Genomic DNA, 13327 nt, shown 5'->3' with positions numbered 1-13327 from the left:
AATTACGGTTCAGGAAATAATTCGATTCAAGAATTCCCCTGGACTTCTTGTTAGGAGGTGGATTTGGGGCCTCTGGGCAGAAGAGGAAAGCGAAGGGAGGATAAAAGGCAGACATACATAATTTACCTTCATCTCTTCCATTCTTCCATTTCCTTATCTAACTAATTTTGTCACAAGGTCAGAGTTACGCTCAAGTTGCATAAGAAGCTAGGACTGGATTTTGGATTGAATAGAGCTTTGTTAAGGGAGGTGAGCGACATTACTGGGTGATCTATGAAGAGCAGCAATTTGAAAGCAAAGAGCTTACTTAGGAAAATTCTCCAAGGTAGTCTTTAGGGACTCTTATACATATATATATATATGTAAGTCAGATCCTGTCTATATTCATTCTTGCGTTCAACTATTAGTGGTATCTACTCTGTGCTATGATAAATACTGGGGACCCAGGGAGACAATGTGTGTGCATGCTGCTCAGTGGTATCCAATTCTTCTGTGACCCCATGGACTGTAGCCCACCAGACTCCTCTGTCCATGGAATTTTCCAGGCAAGAATACTGGAGTGGGTTGCCATTTCCTTTACCAAGGGATTTAAAGATGCTTGTGTAATCATCAACACGAAATGTTTTACTAATTAAGCTGAGTTATCATTCAGTACAACAACCATTCCGGACAGCAAAAACTTTTTCAGAGATCATGGAGCAGTAGAGGATCCTTCCTATACATTAGGGGTTGGCAAACTTTCTCTCTAAGAGCCCAAATGGTAAATATTTTGCTTGGCAGGATATATGATCTCTGTTGAAAGTATTCAGCTCTGCAGTTGTAGTGTGAAAGCAGTCATAGACCATACCTCAATGCCTATGCATTGCTGTGTTCCAATAAAATTTTACTTAGGAACATAGGAATTTCATATAATTTTATGCATCAAGAAATATATTTATTCTATGAATTTTTTCAACCATTAGAAAATGTAAAAAACATTCTCAGTTCAAGGACTGTATAAAATCAGACAGTAGGTCTTAGTTGTAGTGGAATAAATACAGTACAAGGATATACCTGTTTCACTGAAACAGTTCATCTGCTGTACATCAAAGATAGGGTGTTTAATGGGCAGGTTTTTTCTGAATAAGAGGCAAAGGAATACCCTCACTTTTCATTAGTTGTTGCACTATAGTCCCATAGGTTTGGATACAGGCCAAGATAGCCTCAGAACATTTATGGCATTTCAGACATCACCGAAAAATTTGATTTGGACTGAGGTTTGACACTATACGGAACACTTCAGAAAAAATATGTCAAAAGGTTAGGTTTATTTAATAATAGTAATAATAATAATAGGGACTTCCCTGTGGGGGAAAGACTTAGCCTTCCACTGCAGTGCATGAGTTTGATCCCCTGTTGGGGAACTAAGACTCCTCATGGCCAAAATACCAAAACATCAAACAGTATTGTAACAAAATCAATAAAGGCTTTCAAATAGTCAAAAATCTAAAAAATATTAAAAATAACTAACATCTATTAAATTCTGCCTATGTACTAAACACTGTGTTCATTTAATCTTCATGATAATCATAAGAAGAAGGTGTATTGATATCCCCACTTTACAGATAAGGAAAGTAAAGCACAGAGAGATTAAGTTACTCGTCTAAATGAGTAATTACGGCAGGAGTCAAATTCCATCTATTTCTAAGGATGAAGGAATTTAATAAAAACTAACAGATGTTTATCAGGAATAAAAATGCCAGGCAAAATATTGTTGATAAACAAGTTACTCTTGCTAATTTTACAGATGAGGAAAATGGTCTTAAAGTTAACGAGACATTTTCCATGGTCACACAGCAAATGAGAGATCAAGAGTAGATCTCAGATTTTCTAACTACTAGGTCCCTTAATTTCATTCTTTTAATCTTTTATTATGTACTTTTTAAAGTATGCCTTTTAAAACCAGATGATAGGCAGAATAGAGCGAGTAAACGTGCTAAACTTTGGGCTAGATACAGAATTTATATGAAACAGAAAAATCTCGATTTAAGATCTAAAATATAAAATTAACTTAAAGGCATTTTAAATAAAATCTGAATTAATAATTAAATAACAAAATGTTACACCTCAATAAGATAGTATTTTTTAAGACAATTTAAATTTTAAGTCCTTCATTTTTATGAGGAGACTGGTATAAATAATGGAATTCATTTACATCTTTCCAATTTAAAAAAGGGAGATGGCTCTTTTAGACTTTTTAAAAAAATATTTTTTACTATAGTTGATTTACAATGTTGCATTAGTTTCTGCCCTATGGCAAAGTGTATCAGTTATATAAATACATATATCTACTTTTTAAATATTTTTTTTCTTAAACTTACTTTTAAAGTAAACTTTTAAAATGGCAAAACAAAGTATATGTACATTGGAAAAAACTTAGGGAAAGCAAAAAAATAAATAAAATTACCAGTACTCTCCTCATCCAACTACTAGTGTGAAGAGTTTTTTGTTTGTTTTACCACCAGAAAAGGGTATAAAAATCAAAACTGTTTTCAGTTCAGTTCAGTTCAGTCTCTCAGTCGTGTCCCACTCTTTGCGACCCTCTGGACTGCAGCATGCCAGGCCTCCCTGTCCATCACCAACTCCTGGAGCTTACTCAAACTCATGTTCATGGACTCGGTGATGCCATCCAACCATCTCATCCTCTGTCGTCCCCTTCTCCTCCCGCCTTCAATCTTTCCCAGCATCAGGGTCTTTTCCAATGAGTCAGTTCTTCGCATCAGGAGACCACCTTTTTTACTGGGAAGTTCTTTTATTTACATCACTCTTTTACCCTTTACTGAACACCTAGATCGTAAAGTGCACTCTGCACTAGACACTGGGATACACGACAGCTTGTCTCTTAAGAGGCTTACGGTACATGGGCGGAGACAAAAACAGATGTTTGTCAAAACACACTGAGTTGAATCTCACAGGTGGGATTATGACACTAATCACTTTGGAATTCTTAAAATTTTCCCGAAACACCAGCTCAACGCAGGGCAGGTGCAGTATTACTATTACCACAACTTAAAAACGAATGTTAAGTTGAACTTTGGTGAAAACACCTCATTTTAGCACTTGTCAAGTGTTTATTTTCCTTTTTAGCCAACTGGAAACGCGCGTCCGGCCGGAGTTACTACCTTGCAGGTCAGAGAAGCCGCAGGGTTCCCATTCACTAGTATTCTCGGGCCGCCCACAAGAGCGGTGTTTGTTGGGAGTTGTAGTCCCCACAGGGACTGAGGCCACCACAAGTGTATTCATAATGCACTTCTCCCTTTTAAGCTTTCTGGTCCAACAGTCAGAATAAGCCGTAACCTAAAGCATAATTTGACAGCCCTTAACCTTATCCAAGGTTCTTTATGTTTTTACTAGGCTCCTGACGTTGAACATTCAAATACACAGCGTCCCCCGCAAGCCTTTAAGACATTGGTCTATCCTCAGCAGTGGGTGGAGCCTTAGGTGGGCTAGAGCTCGGGATTGGCCAACATCTCCCTCGAAGAGGCGTTTTCCTCTTGCTATTCTGTCAGCCGTGGTAAAAAAGTGAACCCTTTACCGCAGTAGTCCTTTTTCGCCCCGAGAATCTCGCGATATTTCGGCCAAAGGGACCTAGCGACGCGTAGGTAGTCGCCGAGGCCATTGCGGGTGGCGGGCACCGGAGCCTGCAAGGGACAGGTCAGGTGGGGAGGACGATCGTGTGCTGCTTGCGACACTTGGGCTCGGTCCGGGACAGCCACCCAGACCTCAGGGAAGTGTTGTGGACGGCGTGGCCCTCCTGGCCGGTGAGTCGGCCAGGGGTCGCGGCCGCTGGGTCGACCCAGAGCTTCACCTGGGCCCGCGTGGACAGTGACAGGTGCGCGGCCGAGCGCGGCGCTCCGCCCGCTCGCTGGCCCGCCCCCTCCGGGCCTCGCAGGCCGGGGCTCGGGATGAGCTGCGGGCCGCAGCTGAGCGGCTCCGGCTTCTGGCGCCTGTCGCTGCAGAACGGCCGCCGCCCGTGAAGGAAAGAGGGAGGGAAGCGACCGCTGACCCCGGGCATGAGCTGGACACGACGTCAGTTGCTGGACTGAGGCGCAGACATGAACCTGCACCAGGTGCTGACCGGGGCCGTGAATCCCGGCGATCACTGCTTCTCGGTGGGCAGCGTCGGCGACCAGCGCTTCACGGTGAGTGAGGGAAGCTCCCTCGTCGCCCGTGGCGAGTCCGCGCCCCTGAGTCAGCCGGTCTCGGCCCAGAGCAGCGGGCGGAGGCCCAGAAAACCTCGTCGCCCTTGCGGGGGTCGCCCACGTTCCAGGGGGAGGTCCCGACTTTTTAGGGTCGGCCGACCTGGCCTTTGAGAACGGAGGCGGCAACAGCACTTTGGTCACTGAGCTACTTGATGTTTACAGAGACTACACTCGGAAGCTAGAATGTTTTGTAGGATTTTTTCAAGTTTTAATCTGACATCTTTTGGTTGGGGTGGTTTAACAATGTCGTTGCTGTGTAATATGTGTGTGTGTTTGGGGGGGGGGTGGTTTATTGCCCACGTCCATAGGCTCTTTGTCAAGTTTAGGAATAGTTGGAATTAGTTTCATTTCTTCCTCTGAGTTAAGGTCAAGTTTTTGTAGTTAAAAAGAGTGGGTGTCTTAAAAAAAAAAGGTTAAAAGTTACTAATTGTTTGCTGTCAACAACTAGCGCTTAGTAAAAATATAGTGAAAACAGTGCTTTTCATTTAGTTTTCTTTAAGTTCACTGGGAATAACTTTGGAAAGAGAAAACTGTTTTTGTTAATGGTTCACTCCTGCCATCCTTGCACTCCGTATTTAAGAGTGTAGTAGTCCTGGGAGACTTTTATTTATTTTAGATTGTTCGTATTAATTACCAAGTTACATTACTGTTTTCCAGTAAAACTCCTCTTTCATTTGTAGTAGTAGTTCCATGTTAAAGTTTAAATGGAAGTGTCGTGTTTTTCATTTGTCTTCCCCAATAGTGAAAGGAGGGCCCCAGACTTTTGCATCTTACCAGAATATTGACATTTTCTTCCTTAACTAATTTTTAAAAGAATTTTCTGTAGTTATTATTTCAAGCTTTAGGTCAGTATTGCACATAATAGTCCATATCTAAATATACTTATCGGGCTCATGATTTTTGCTACAACTTGAATAGTTATTAAGCTATCTCTTAATAGTTGTGGTTAAGTTACTTAATTTTGCATGTATCAGTGAAGCAAACTAAACAGCTTAATAGATACCCCAGGTTTTCTTTTTATCCACTCTTGACTATTTTTTGTCATATTTGTCAGTCAATAAATAATAGAAAAGAACCCAGTAATCATTATTTAATATGGTGTAGTCATTTAGTATCTGAATTTTGCTTTTAGTGCCAACCAAGTACTTTGCTTTTGAATAGTCTGTTCCTTCCCTGTAGAGTGACTCATATATGCCTTAAATTGCACTTGACACTAGGAGTTCTAGAGATTCTAATTCTAAATGTTAACCTTGCTTCAGTGTTCAAAGAGGAGAGTGAACTCAGGGTGGTAGAAGGCCACTGGAGTCTCCCAGCAGTTGAACATTGCTTTCTGCTGTTGCTGTTCAGAAAATGCAGATTATCCTAAGGAAATTTTTCTAATGGGAGATTTTTGGATGGTAACATTTCATTCTCTGACATCTCCTAAAGTTATATGAATGCTCCTCTAATGTAAATTGTTAACAACTTTATCTGAGAAGGCATTCAGAATCTATTAGTATGTAAGCAGTGGTGTGAACTTCAAAGTATATACAGTATGCTGACTTATTTATGCACCTAGGTGGCCAAAGTGTTTATAAAATTTTGGGGAATGCTTCTGTTATTTTAAAGGAGAGATGACTTAATGTGTCCAAGATAAGAACATCCTATGCCATCATGAAGCTTGCTGCTCAGGTTTACTGAATTTTAAAGTGTGTTTCCATGGATCAAGCTTTAATCACCTCCCGCCAAGCCTCCTGTAGATTTCTCTCAGATCTCAGGAATCAGTGCAGTAAATAAGGTGAAAATAAACATTTTGTTGTTATTTAGTATGAAGAGATCCCAGGTTTCTCTAATTCTGACGGTAGTTTATTAACAACCATCTTTTTTCCTTTGCAGCTAATCTACCCTGTCTCTTGAACATTAAATTGATTCGTTATAAACTAGATTTCTTGCCCTCAGTCTTTTGGTTACTATATTCATCTTAAATTTAATCTCTCTTGAAATTATCCTCTTTTCTAAAAAGTAGAGCCTCTTGTTTACTCCTTGAATTTTGTTTTTAACCTCTTTTGATTTTGGCTTTTTTTTTCCATAGAGAGAAAACATTAATGGTAGATGGTATGTGCAGACTAAAAATCTTTCCCTAAATTCCAGTTTTACTTCACCTAGAGACATGAAATCTTCCTCTTATGGGCCCACTTGAAGAATTATTTTGTTTCTCCTGTTAAAGTATACCTTCTCTAAAGACAGATTTAATGTTTGTAATTCCTCTCTTTGCATGTTTGCAGATAACTTCTTTGTTCTTGTTTTAAAAGATTACAAGAGATGAGATCCTGTTTTCTGAATATAGCCTGACAGGCTTTAAATTAAAATGAGTGTCATTTCTCATGGATTCTAGATTTTAAAATATGACATTTCTAATATAGTTAGTATATATGAGACACTTTTTTTTGCTACTTAAACTGGCATCCAACTATTTTGACTTTTCTGTTAATAGGAAAACTTCTAGTAGGCAGTGACCGTGTCTGTTACACTTCAAAGCACTTTATTTGCACTTTCATTTTATTAGTAACCTATGTTGCCTTGTGTATGTCTTCCAAAGTTTCATTGTTAGTGCCTAGAACAGTGATTGAAGTACAGGTGTCACCTAATACTAGCATCATAATCTGAATTTGATTTCCAACCTAGTCCTTACAGTTAGTGATAAATCCATGGGGAAATTCTTTTACATTCTTTATGTTTCTTTTTTTTCTTATCTGTAAAATGAGGCTAAGGAAAGCGTATTCATAGGGTTGTTACATGAAAAACTGTTAAGTTCATTGCTTGGTACCTGTAAAACTCTTAAAAATGTCAGTTATTATAAAGGCTAAACTCATAGTGCCTAGATTAAATACTAATTAAATCAATGAATAATAATAAAGTCTTATGGCTATGTAATTAAAATTTTCAGTTTTAAGAAGTATTTTTAATCATTTAGATTTGAGTTCAAATAAAATACCTCAATTAAAGTTAAAAAGTTTTTTTTCAATATCAGTTATGCATTTTACCCTAAATATCAGAGGAACAAGCAGGAGAAATTTTGGGTATATTAGCAAAAATTCTTTAATTTTTCTTTATTTACATGAATTTTTCCTTCATTCCCTTTTCCTTGTTAATTTCCCGCAGTCTTTAGAGTAAAAGTATATGAGCACCTGGCCCTAATCTGTTGATGACTTTTGTTTTTATAAAAAAAAAAAAATTTATTTGTTTTTCATAGTTAAAAACAGGCATAGTTAGATCTGGTTTTCTAATATTTCTGTGCATGCTAGTGATATGTGCTTAAGCGTAATAGATTATCTGTACTTAGTGTTGAAATTGTGGTTTTACTGAAATGGAAAGGGAGGTAATTTTCAAGAGATAGATTGTGTTAATATTTAGGACTTCCTGTCTCTAGTTTGTAATTTAAATACTTGGCTATATGAGGAATAGCAAACAAATGATAGCTCCAGACTGTCTTTTGTGTTGGACCACTCAGTGTTCCCAACCAAAGGGACCCAGATTAGAAGTCAAAAGACTGACTGCAGCTATCTGGATGTTGGTAGAGAAATGGAGGCTGAATTAGCATTCTCCTTCAACTTTCTGTAGTAGTAAGCATCCTTTAGTTTAAATTTTTGCTTTGTTCACTGTAGGGAAGCCTTTATAGAAAGTTCTTTTTTTGGAGAAGCATGTGAATGGAGAGAATACAGGAGGGGAAAGTTTGATAATGTATGTATCTGGAGAGAGAATGATTTTTGTGGTGCTCATAGGCCATATGGGTACAAATTAGACTAAATATTTGGTTTATTTTAAAATATTGTATTTTAAATAGTTTTAAGGTACCTTTAAAATTGTTGAAGTAATATGAATTCTTAATGTTGTGTTTTAATAAATGAGAATAATATTAATTACAGTATGTCAAAAATAAGTCATTTAACCAGGAAGTATACCAGGAAGAAATTCTTCGGGATATTTACCTGGTATGGTTGGTTAAAATAAAACAGTGAAAACAGGAAATCCAACTGTTAAGAGAAATCACAGGATTTCCATATTAGAATGCTGACTGTTGCGACCTTGGGTAATTTTTAAAATTTAGAATATTCGAGACAGTTGTCTGCCAAATTTAAAATTAAAAATCATGTTTGTTGTATGCTAAATAGCATGCACATGAACTCAGTTTTTTCTTTGCACCTTGTTTAGCTTCAGTTAGTAATTGTAATATTACATGTGCCTAATAAAAGGACTTTCATTTGTCAATTTAATTTTCATTGCTTAGTAATAGGTTATTCTGATTACGGATCTGTTGATAGAAGCAGCTAGTGTATCAATTGTAATATATGCATATTACTTTTGAAACTTGGGTAGCATGGCAATTTATTTGATAAACCAGTACTGTTCTTTTAATTATTGTTTTAATAATAATAAGGGACCTTGAAATGAATTTTTCAGAACCATTTATTTTGTAAAAAAATCTATGAAACTCTTTAGATTTTGGTTTAAAATATTATGTATAGTATATTTAAAGCCAGGTAGGTTAGAAGAGATGGGTTATTTTAAAATCATACATACCCAAGTTTGTTTATTTTTTCTTTATTAATGTGTGAATTATTAATACATTAAGTTTTTAAATTGAAGTGTAATTGATTTACAATGTTGAGTTACTTTCAGGTTTACAGCGAAGTGATCTGAATTTATTTATGTGTATATATATGATCCTTTTTCCAGTATAGGCTATTATAAGACATTGAATATTGTTCCCTGTATTATCCAGTGAATCCTTGTTGCTTTTCTGTTTTATGTTTAGTCATTCGTGTCCGTTAATCCCATCCTCCTATTTATCATTTGTCCCCTTCCCTTTTCCTTTTGGTGACTCTTAAGTTTGTTTTCTTCATCTGTGGGTCTGTTTGTGTTTTGTATATAGATTCATTTGTATAATTTTTTAAATTCCACATATAAATACTATCATACAATATTTGTCTTTTTTTCTCCCTGACTTCAGTTAGTGTGATATTCTCTAGATCCATTCATGTCGCTACAAATGACAATGTTTTATTCTTTTTATGACAAATATTCCATTGTATATATGTATCATGTCTTCTTTATACATTTACCTGTTGATGGACACTTAGGTTGCTTCCATGTCTTGGCTGTTGTAAACAGTGCTGCTATGAACTTTAAAATAAGTTTGTTTTCCCAGTTTGGTTTGGTGTACTGACATGCTTATTAACTTGTCATGCTGTATAAACTCTGGTGATTGAATTAATTTTAATAATCTATTTAAAATATCCATAAGAAGATGCATCTATTTCAAGTGATTTTTGCATGATACCCAGTTTGGATTATCTGTATAGGTTCACCTCTCTCTCTTTATTTTCCCCTAAGCCTTATTGAGATACAATTGGCATTAACATTGTGTAAAGTATACAAAGTTATGGTTTGATACACATACATATTATGAAATATTTACCACAATGAGGTTAATGTATCCTTTACCTCACATAATTACCACTTTGTTGTTACGATGAAAACATTAAAGCTTTATTCTAATAGTAACTTTCAACTGTACAATATAGTATTGTTAGCCATAGTCACCCTGCTATACATTAGATTCCTGGAACTTACTCATCTTATGACTGAAAGTTTGTATCCTTTGACCAGCATCTCCCATTTTCCCACCCATAGCCCAGGCAACCACCATTCAATTTTGTTAGTAAAATATTTCTATTAGTAAAAATGTTTTAGAGTCCACATATAAGTGGAATATATATGTACAATATTTGTCTTTCTCTGACTTAGCATAACGCCTTCAAGGTTGTCACAAGTGGCAGGGTTTTTTTTTGTGTGACTGAATAATATTTTGTTTCTGTGTATGTGTATAAAATATATTTTTTAAAATCCATTCATTCACTGATGGACACAGGCTGTTTCTGTATCTTGCCTTTTATGAACAATGCTGAAATGAATATGGAAGTGCAGATATCTCTTAGAGTGATATCATCATCTTTGGACATAATCTTAGAAGTTGAGCTGATGGATCATATGGTAGTTTTGCTTTTAATTTTTTCAGGACCCTTCCGTACTGTTTTTGTTTGCTGTTTGTTTTTGTTTCTTTTGCCTGTGCTGTGTCTTCATTGCTGTGCATGGGCTTTATCTACTTGCAGCAAGTGGGGACTACTCTCTAGTTGCAGTACATGTGCTTCTCATTGCAGTGGCGTCTCTTACGGTGGACGTGGGCTCTAGGGTGCGTGGGCTTCAGTAGTTGCAGCACGCAGTCTCAGTAGTTGTGGCATTTGGACTCTAGAGTGTGGGCTTCAGTAGTTGTGGCCCACAGGCTCAGTAGTTGTGGCCCACAGGCTTAGTTGCTTCGCCATATGTGGAATCGTGTGGACCGGGGAATCGAACCTGTGTTCCTGCATTGGCAGGCAGATTCTTAACCAATGGACCACCAAGGAAGTCCTCTTCCATATTGTTTTTCACAGTGGCTATGCCAGTTTACATTCTCACCTAGAGTACACAAGGATTCCTTTTCTTCACATTTTTACCAACACTTATCTTTTATCTTTTTGATGATAGCATCCTATTGGGTGTGAAGTGATACCTCATCCAGTTTTAATTGGCATTTCCCTGATGATTAGTGATATTGAACATCTTTTCATGTACCTATTGGACAGCAGTACATCTTCTTTGGAAAAATGTGTGTTTGAGTCCCCTGCCCATTTTTAATTGGATTGTTTTTGCTATTGAATTATGAGTTCTTTATATATTTTAGATAGTAACTTTTTATCACATAAGGTTTGCAAATACTTTCTCCCATTTTGAAGGTTACTTTTCATTTTGTTGATGGTTTCTTTTGCTGTGCAGAAGCTTTGCAGTTTAGTGTAGTCTTATTTATTACTGCTTTTGTTGCTTGTGCTTTTGGTGTTCAATTAATCATCACTGATTGTCAAGGGCCTTTCCCCCTATGTTTTCTTCTAGGAGTTTTGTTGTTTCCAGTTTTATTTTTCAAGTTTAACTTTTTGATTCATTTTTGAGTTTATTTTTGTGTGTGATGTAAGACACAGGTTCAATTTTGTTCTTTTGCACAGGGATGTCCAGTTTTCCGTGTCAACTTATTGAAGAAACTCTCTTTTCTCTATTGTATATTCTTGGCACCTTTGTCAACAATTAGTTGACCATATATGTGTAGGTTATGTCTGGGCTTATGACTCTGTTTGCTAGGTCTCTGTGTCTGGTTTTATGCTGATACCATGTTGTTTGGATTATTATAGTTTTGTGATATAGTTTGAAATCAGGAAATGTGATTCTAGCTTAGTTATTCCTTAAGATTGCTTTGGCTATTTGGGGTCTTTTGTGGTTCCATGTGAACTTTAGGGTTTTTTTTTCCTTATGTGAAAAATGCTACTGGAATTTTGATAGAGATTACTTTGAATCTATAAATGGTTTTGTGTAATATGGACATTGTAACAATATTAACTCTTCTAGTTTGATAGCAAAAGACGTCTTTTCATTTATTTGTGTCATCTTCAGTTTCTTTAATCTATGTCTTGATAGTTTTCAGTGTTCAAGACTTTTCACCTGGTTAAAGTTATTCTAAAGTATTTTATTCTTTTTGATGCTGTTGTAGATTGGATTGTTTCCTTAATTTCTTTTTTGAATAGTCTATTGTTAGTGTACAGAAATGCAGTTGTTTTTTTATGTTGATTTTGTATTCTGCAACTTTGCTGACTTTATTAGCTCTAAAAGTTTTTTGGTAAAGACTTCAGGGTTTCTATATGTAGTATCTTGTATTCTGAAAACAGACAATATTGTATCTTCCTTTCTGATTCAAATGCATTTTCTATCTGTTTCTTGCCTGATTACTCTGGCTGGGACTTCCAATATTATGTTGAATAGAATTGGTAAAAGTGTGAGCATCCTTGTCTTGTTCCTGATCTTAGAGGAAAGCTAAGCTTTTAGCTTTTTACCATTGACTGTGTTAGCTGTGAGCTTGTTGTATATGGCTTTTATGGAACCATCCTGCATCTCAGAGATAAATACCGCTTGATTATGGTGTATGATCTTTTTAGTGTGCTATTGAAATCAGTCTTTTAGTATTTTGTTGAAGATTTTTGCATCTATATTTGTCAGGGAAATTGGCCTGTAGTTTTCTTGTAGTGTCCTTGTATAGCTTTGGTATATATAAAACTTTGGTGCCAATGTTTTTTCCTTCTCACTCTCCAAGGCTGAAAATACGTTAGTCAAATTCTGTGTTTATAAATTACTTAGCTCTTTCCTGCCTTCTTTCTTTCCGTGTAGATGTAGTATTTGTTTGTAATTTAGTTAGTTCATTTGTTTCCCCCCCATTCTGATTGATTTATTTATGATGTTAATAAGTTTCAGAAATCATAACTAGCATCCGTTGGTAGATGAATGAATAAAGAAGATGTGTAGGTGTGTGTGTGTATACATGTATATATATACATCTTCTTTATTCATTCATCTACCAATGGATGCTGGTTATGATCTTCGAAATTATTATATTTCATGTATACATATGTACATGTATACACACACATACACATATGCATTCATTTTCATCCATATATGTGTACACACAATTCATATACACACACAATGGAATATTAAGCATAAAAAAGAGTGAAATCTTGCCATTTGTGACAAAATATGTGGATCTAGAGGGTATTATGCTAAGTGAAGTAAGTCTGGCAAAGACAAGTAAGTCAGCCCTTTTCTACTTGTTTTTTTGATTTTTCACTTAATACTATCCCCTAGAAATCACTCCAAGTCAGTTCATAGGTTTCTTCCTCATTCTTTTTATATCTGTATAATACTCCATTGTGCCTATGTACTATAGTTTATTCAACCAGTATTCTGTGCACAGCAGAATTTTTAAGGAGATACTTACATACTCTTGAAAATGATTGAGAAACGGAACAAAATGAAAATATAGTTTGAATCTTCAATGCATTTTATGGTTAATTAATTACATTATCAAATAAACTATAAAAATTAAAATTCTATAGTCAAGAAAATCAGGAGTTTTTGTTTTTTTTAATTATAAAGCCCCAAGGATAATAGTCAACTCATGAAGTGTG

At 36.2% G+C, this 13327-nt stretch overlaps 1 protein-coding gene across 7 annotated transcripts in view; it reads left to right on the top strand.

Annotated features, from left to right (window-relative positions):
• The first annotated feature begins 4089 nt into the window (after positions 1-4089).
• The window catches only part of DMXL1 (Dmx like 1), a 125010-nt gene continuing 115772 nt past the window's right edge, over positions 4090-13327 (top strand). For all 7 annotated transcript variants that reach the window (XM_070465133.1, XM_070465132.1, XM_070465131.1 and 4 more), the window contains exon 1: positions 4090-4181. In XM_070465133.1, coding sequence (XP_070321234.1) covers positions 4095-4181 — 87 coding nt within the window. In that variant the 5' untranslated portion in view covers positions 4090-4094. The remainder of the gene's footprint in view (positions 4182-13327) is intronic.

Source organism: Odocoileus virginianus, chromosome 3 (assembly GCF_023699985.2).
Source record: "Odocoileus virginianus isolate 20LAN1187 ecotype Illinois chromosome 3, Ovbor_1.2, whole genome shotgun sequence".
Taxonomy (NCBI): domain Eukaryota; kingdom Metazoa; phylum Chordata; class Mammalia; order Artiodactyla; family Cervidae; genus Odocoileus; species Odocoileus virginianus.
The sequence above is the reverse complement of the archived record's forward strand: the minus strand, read 5'-3'. Positions and strand labels throughout refer to the sequence as shown.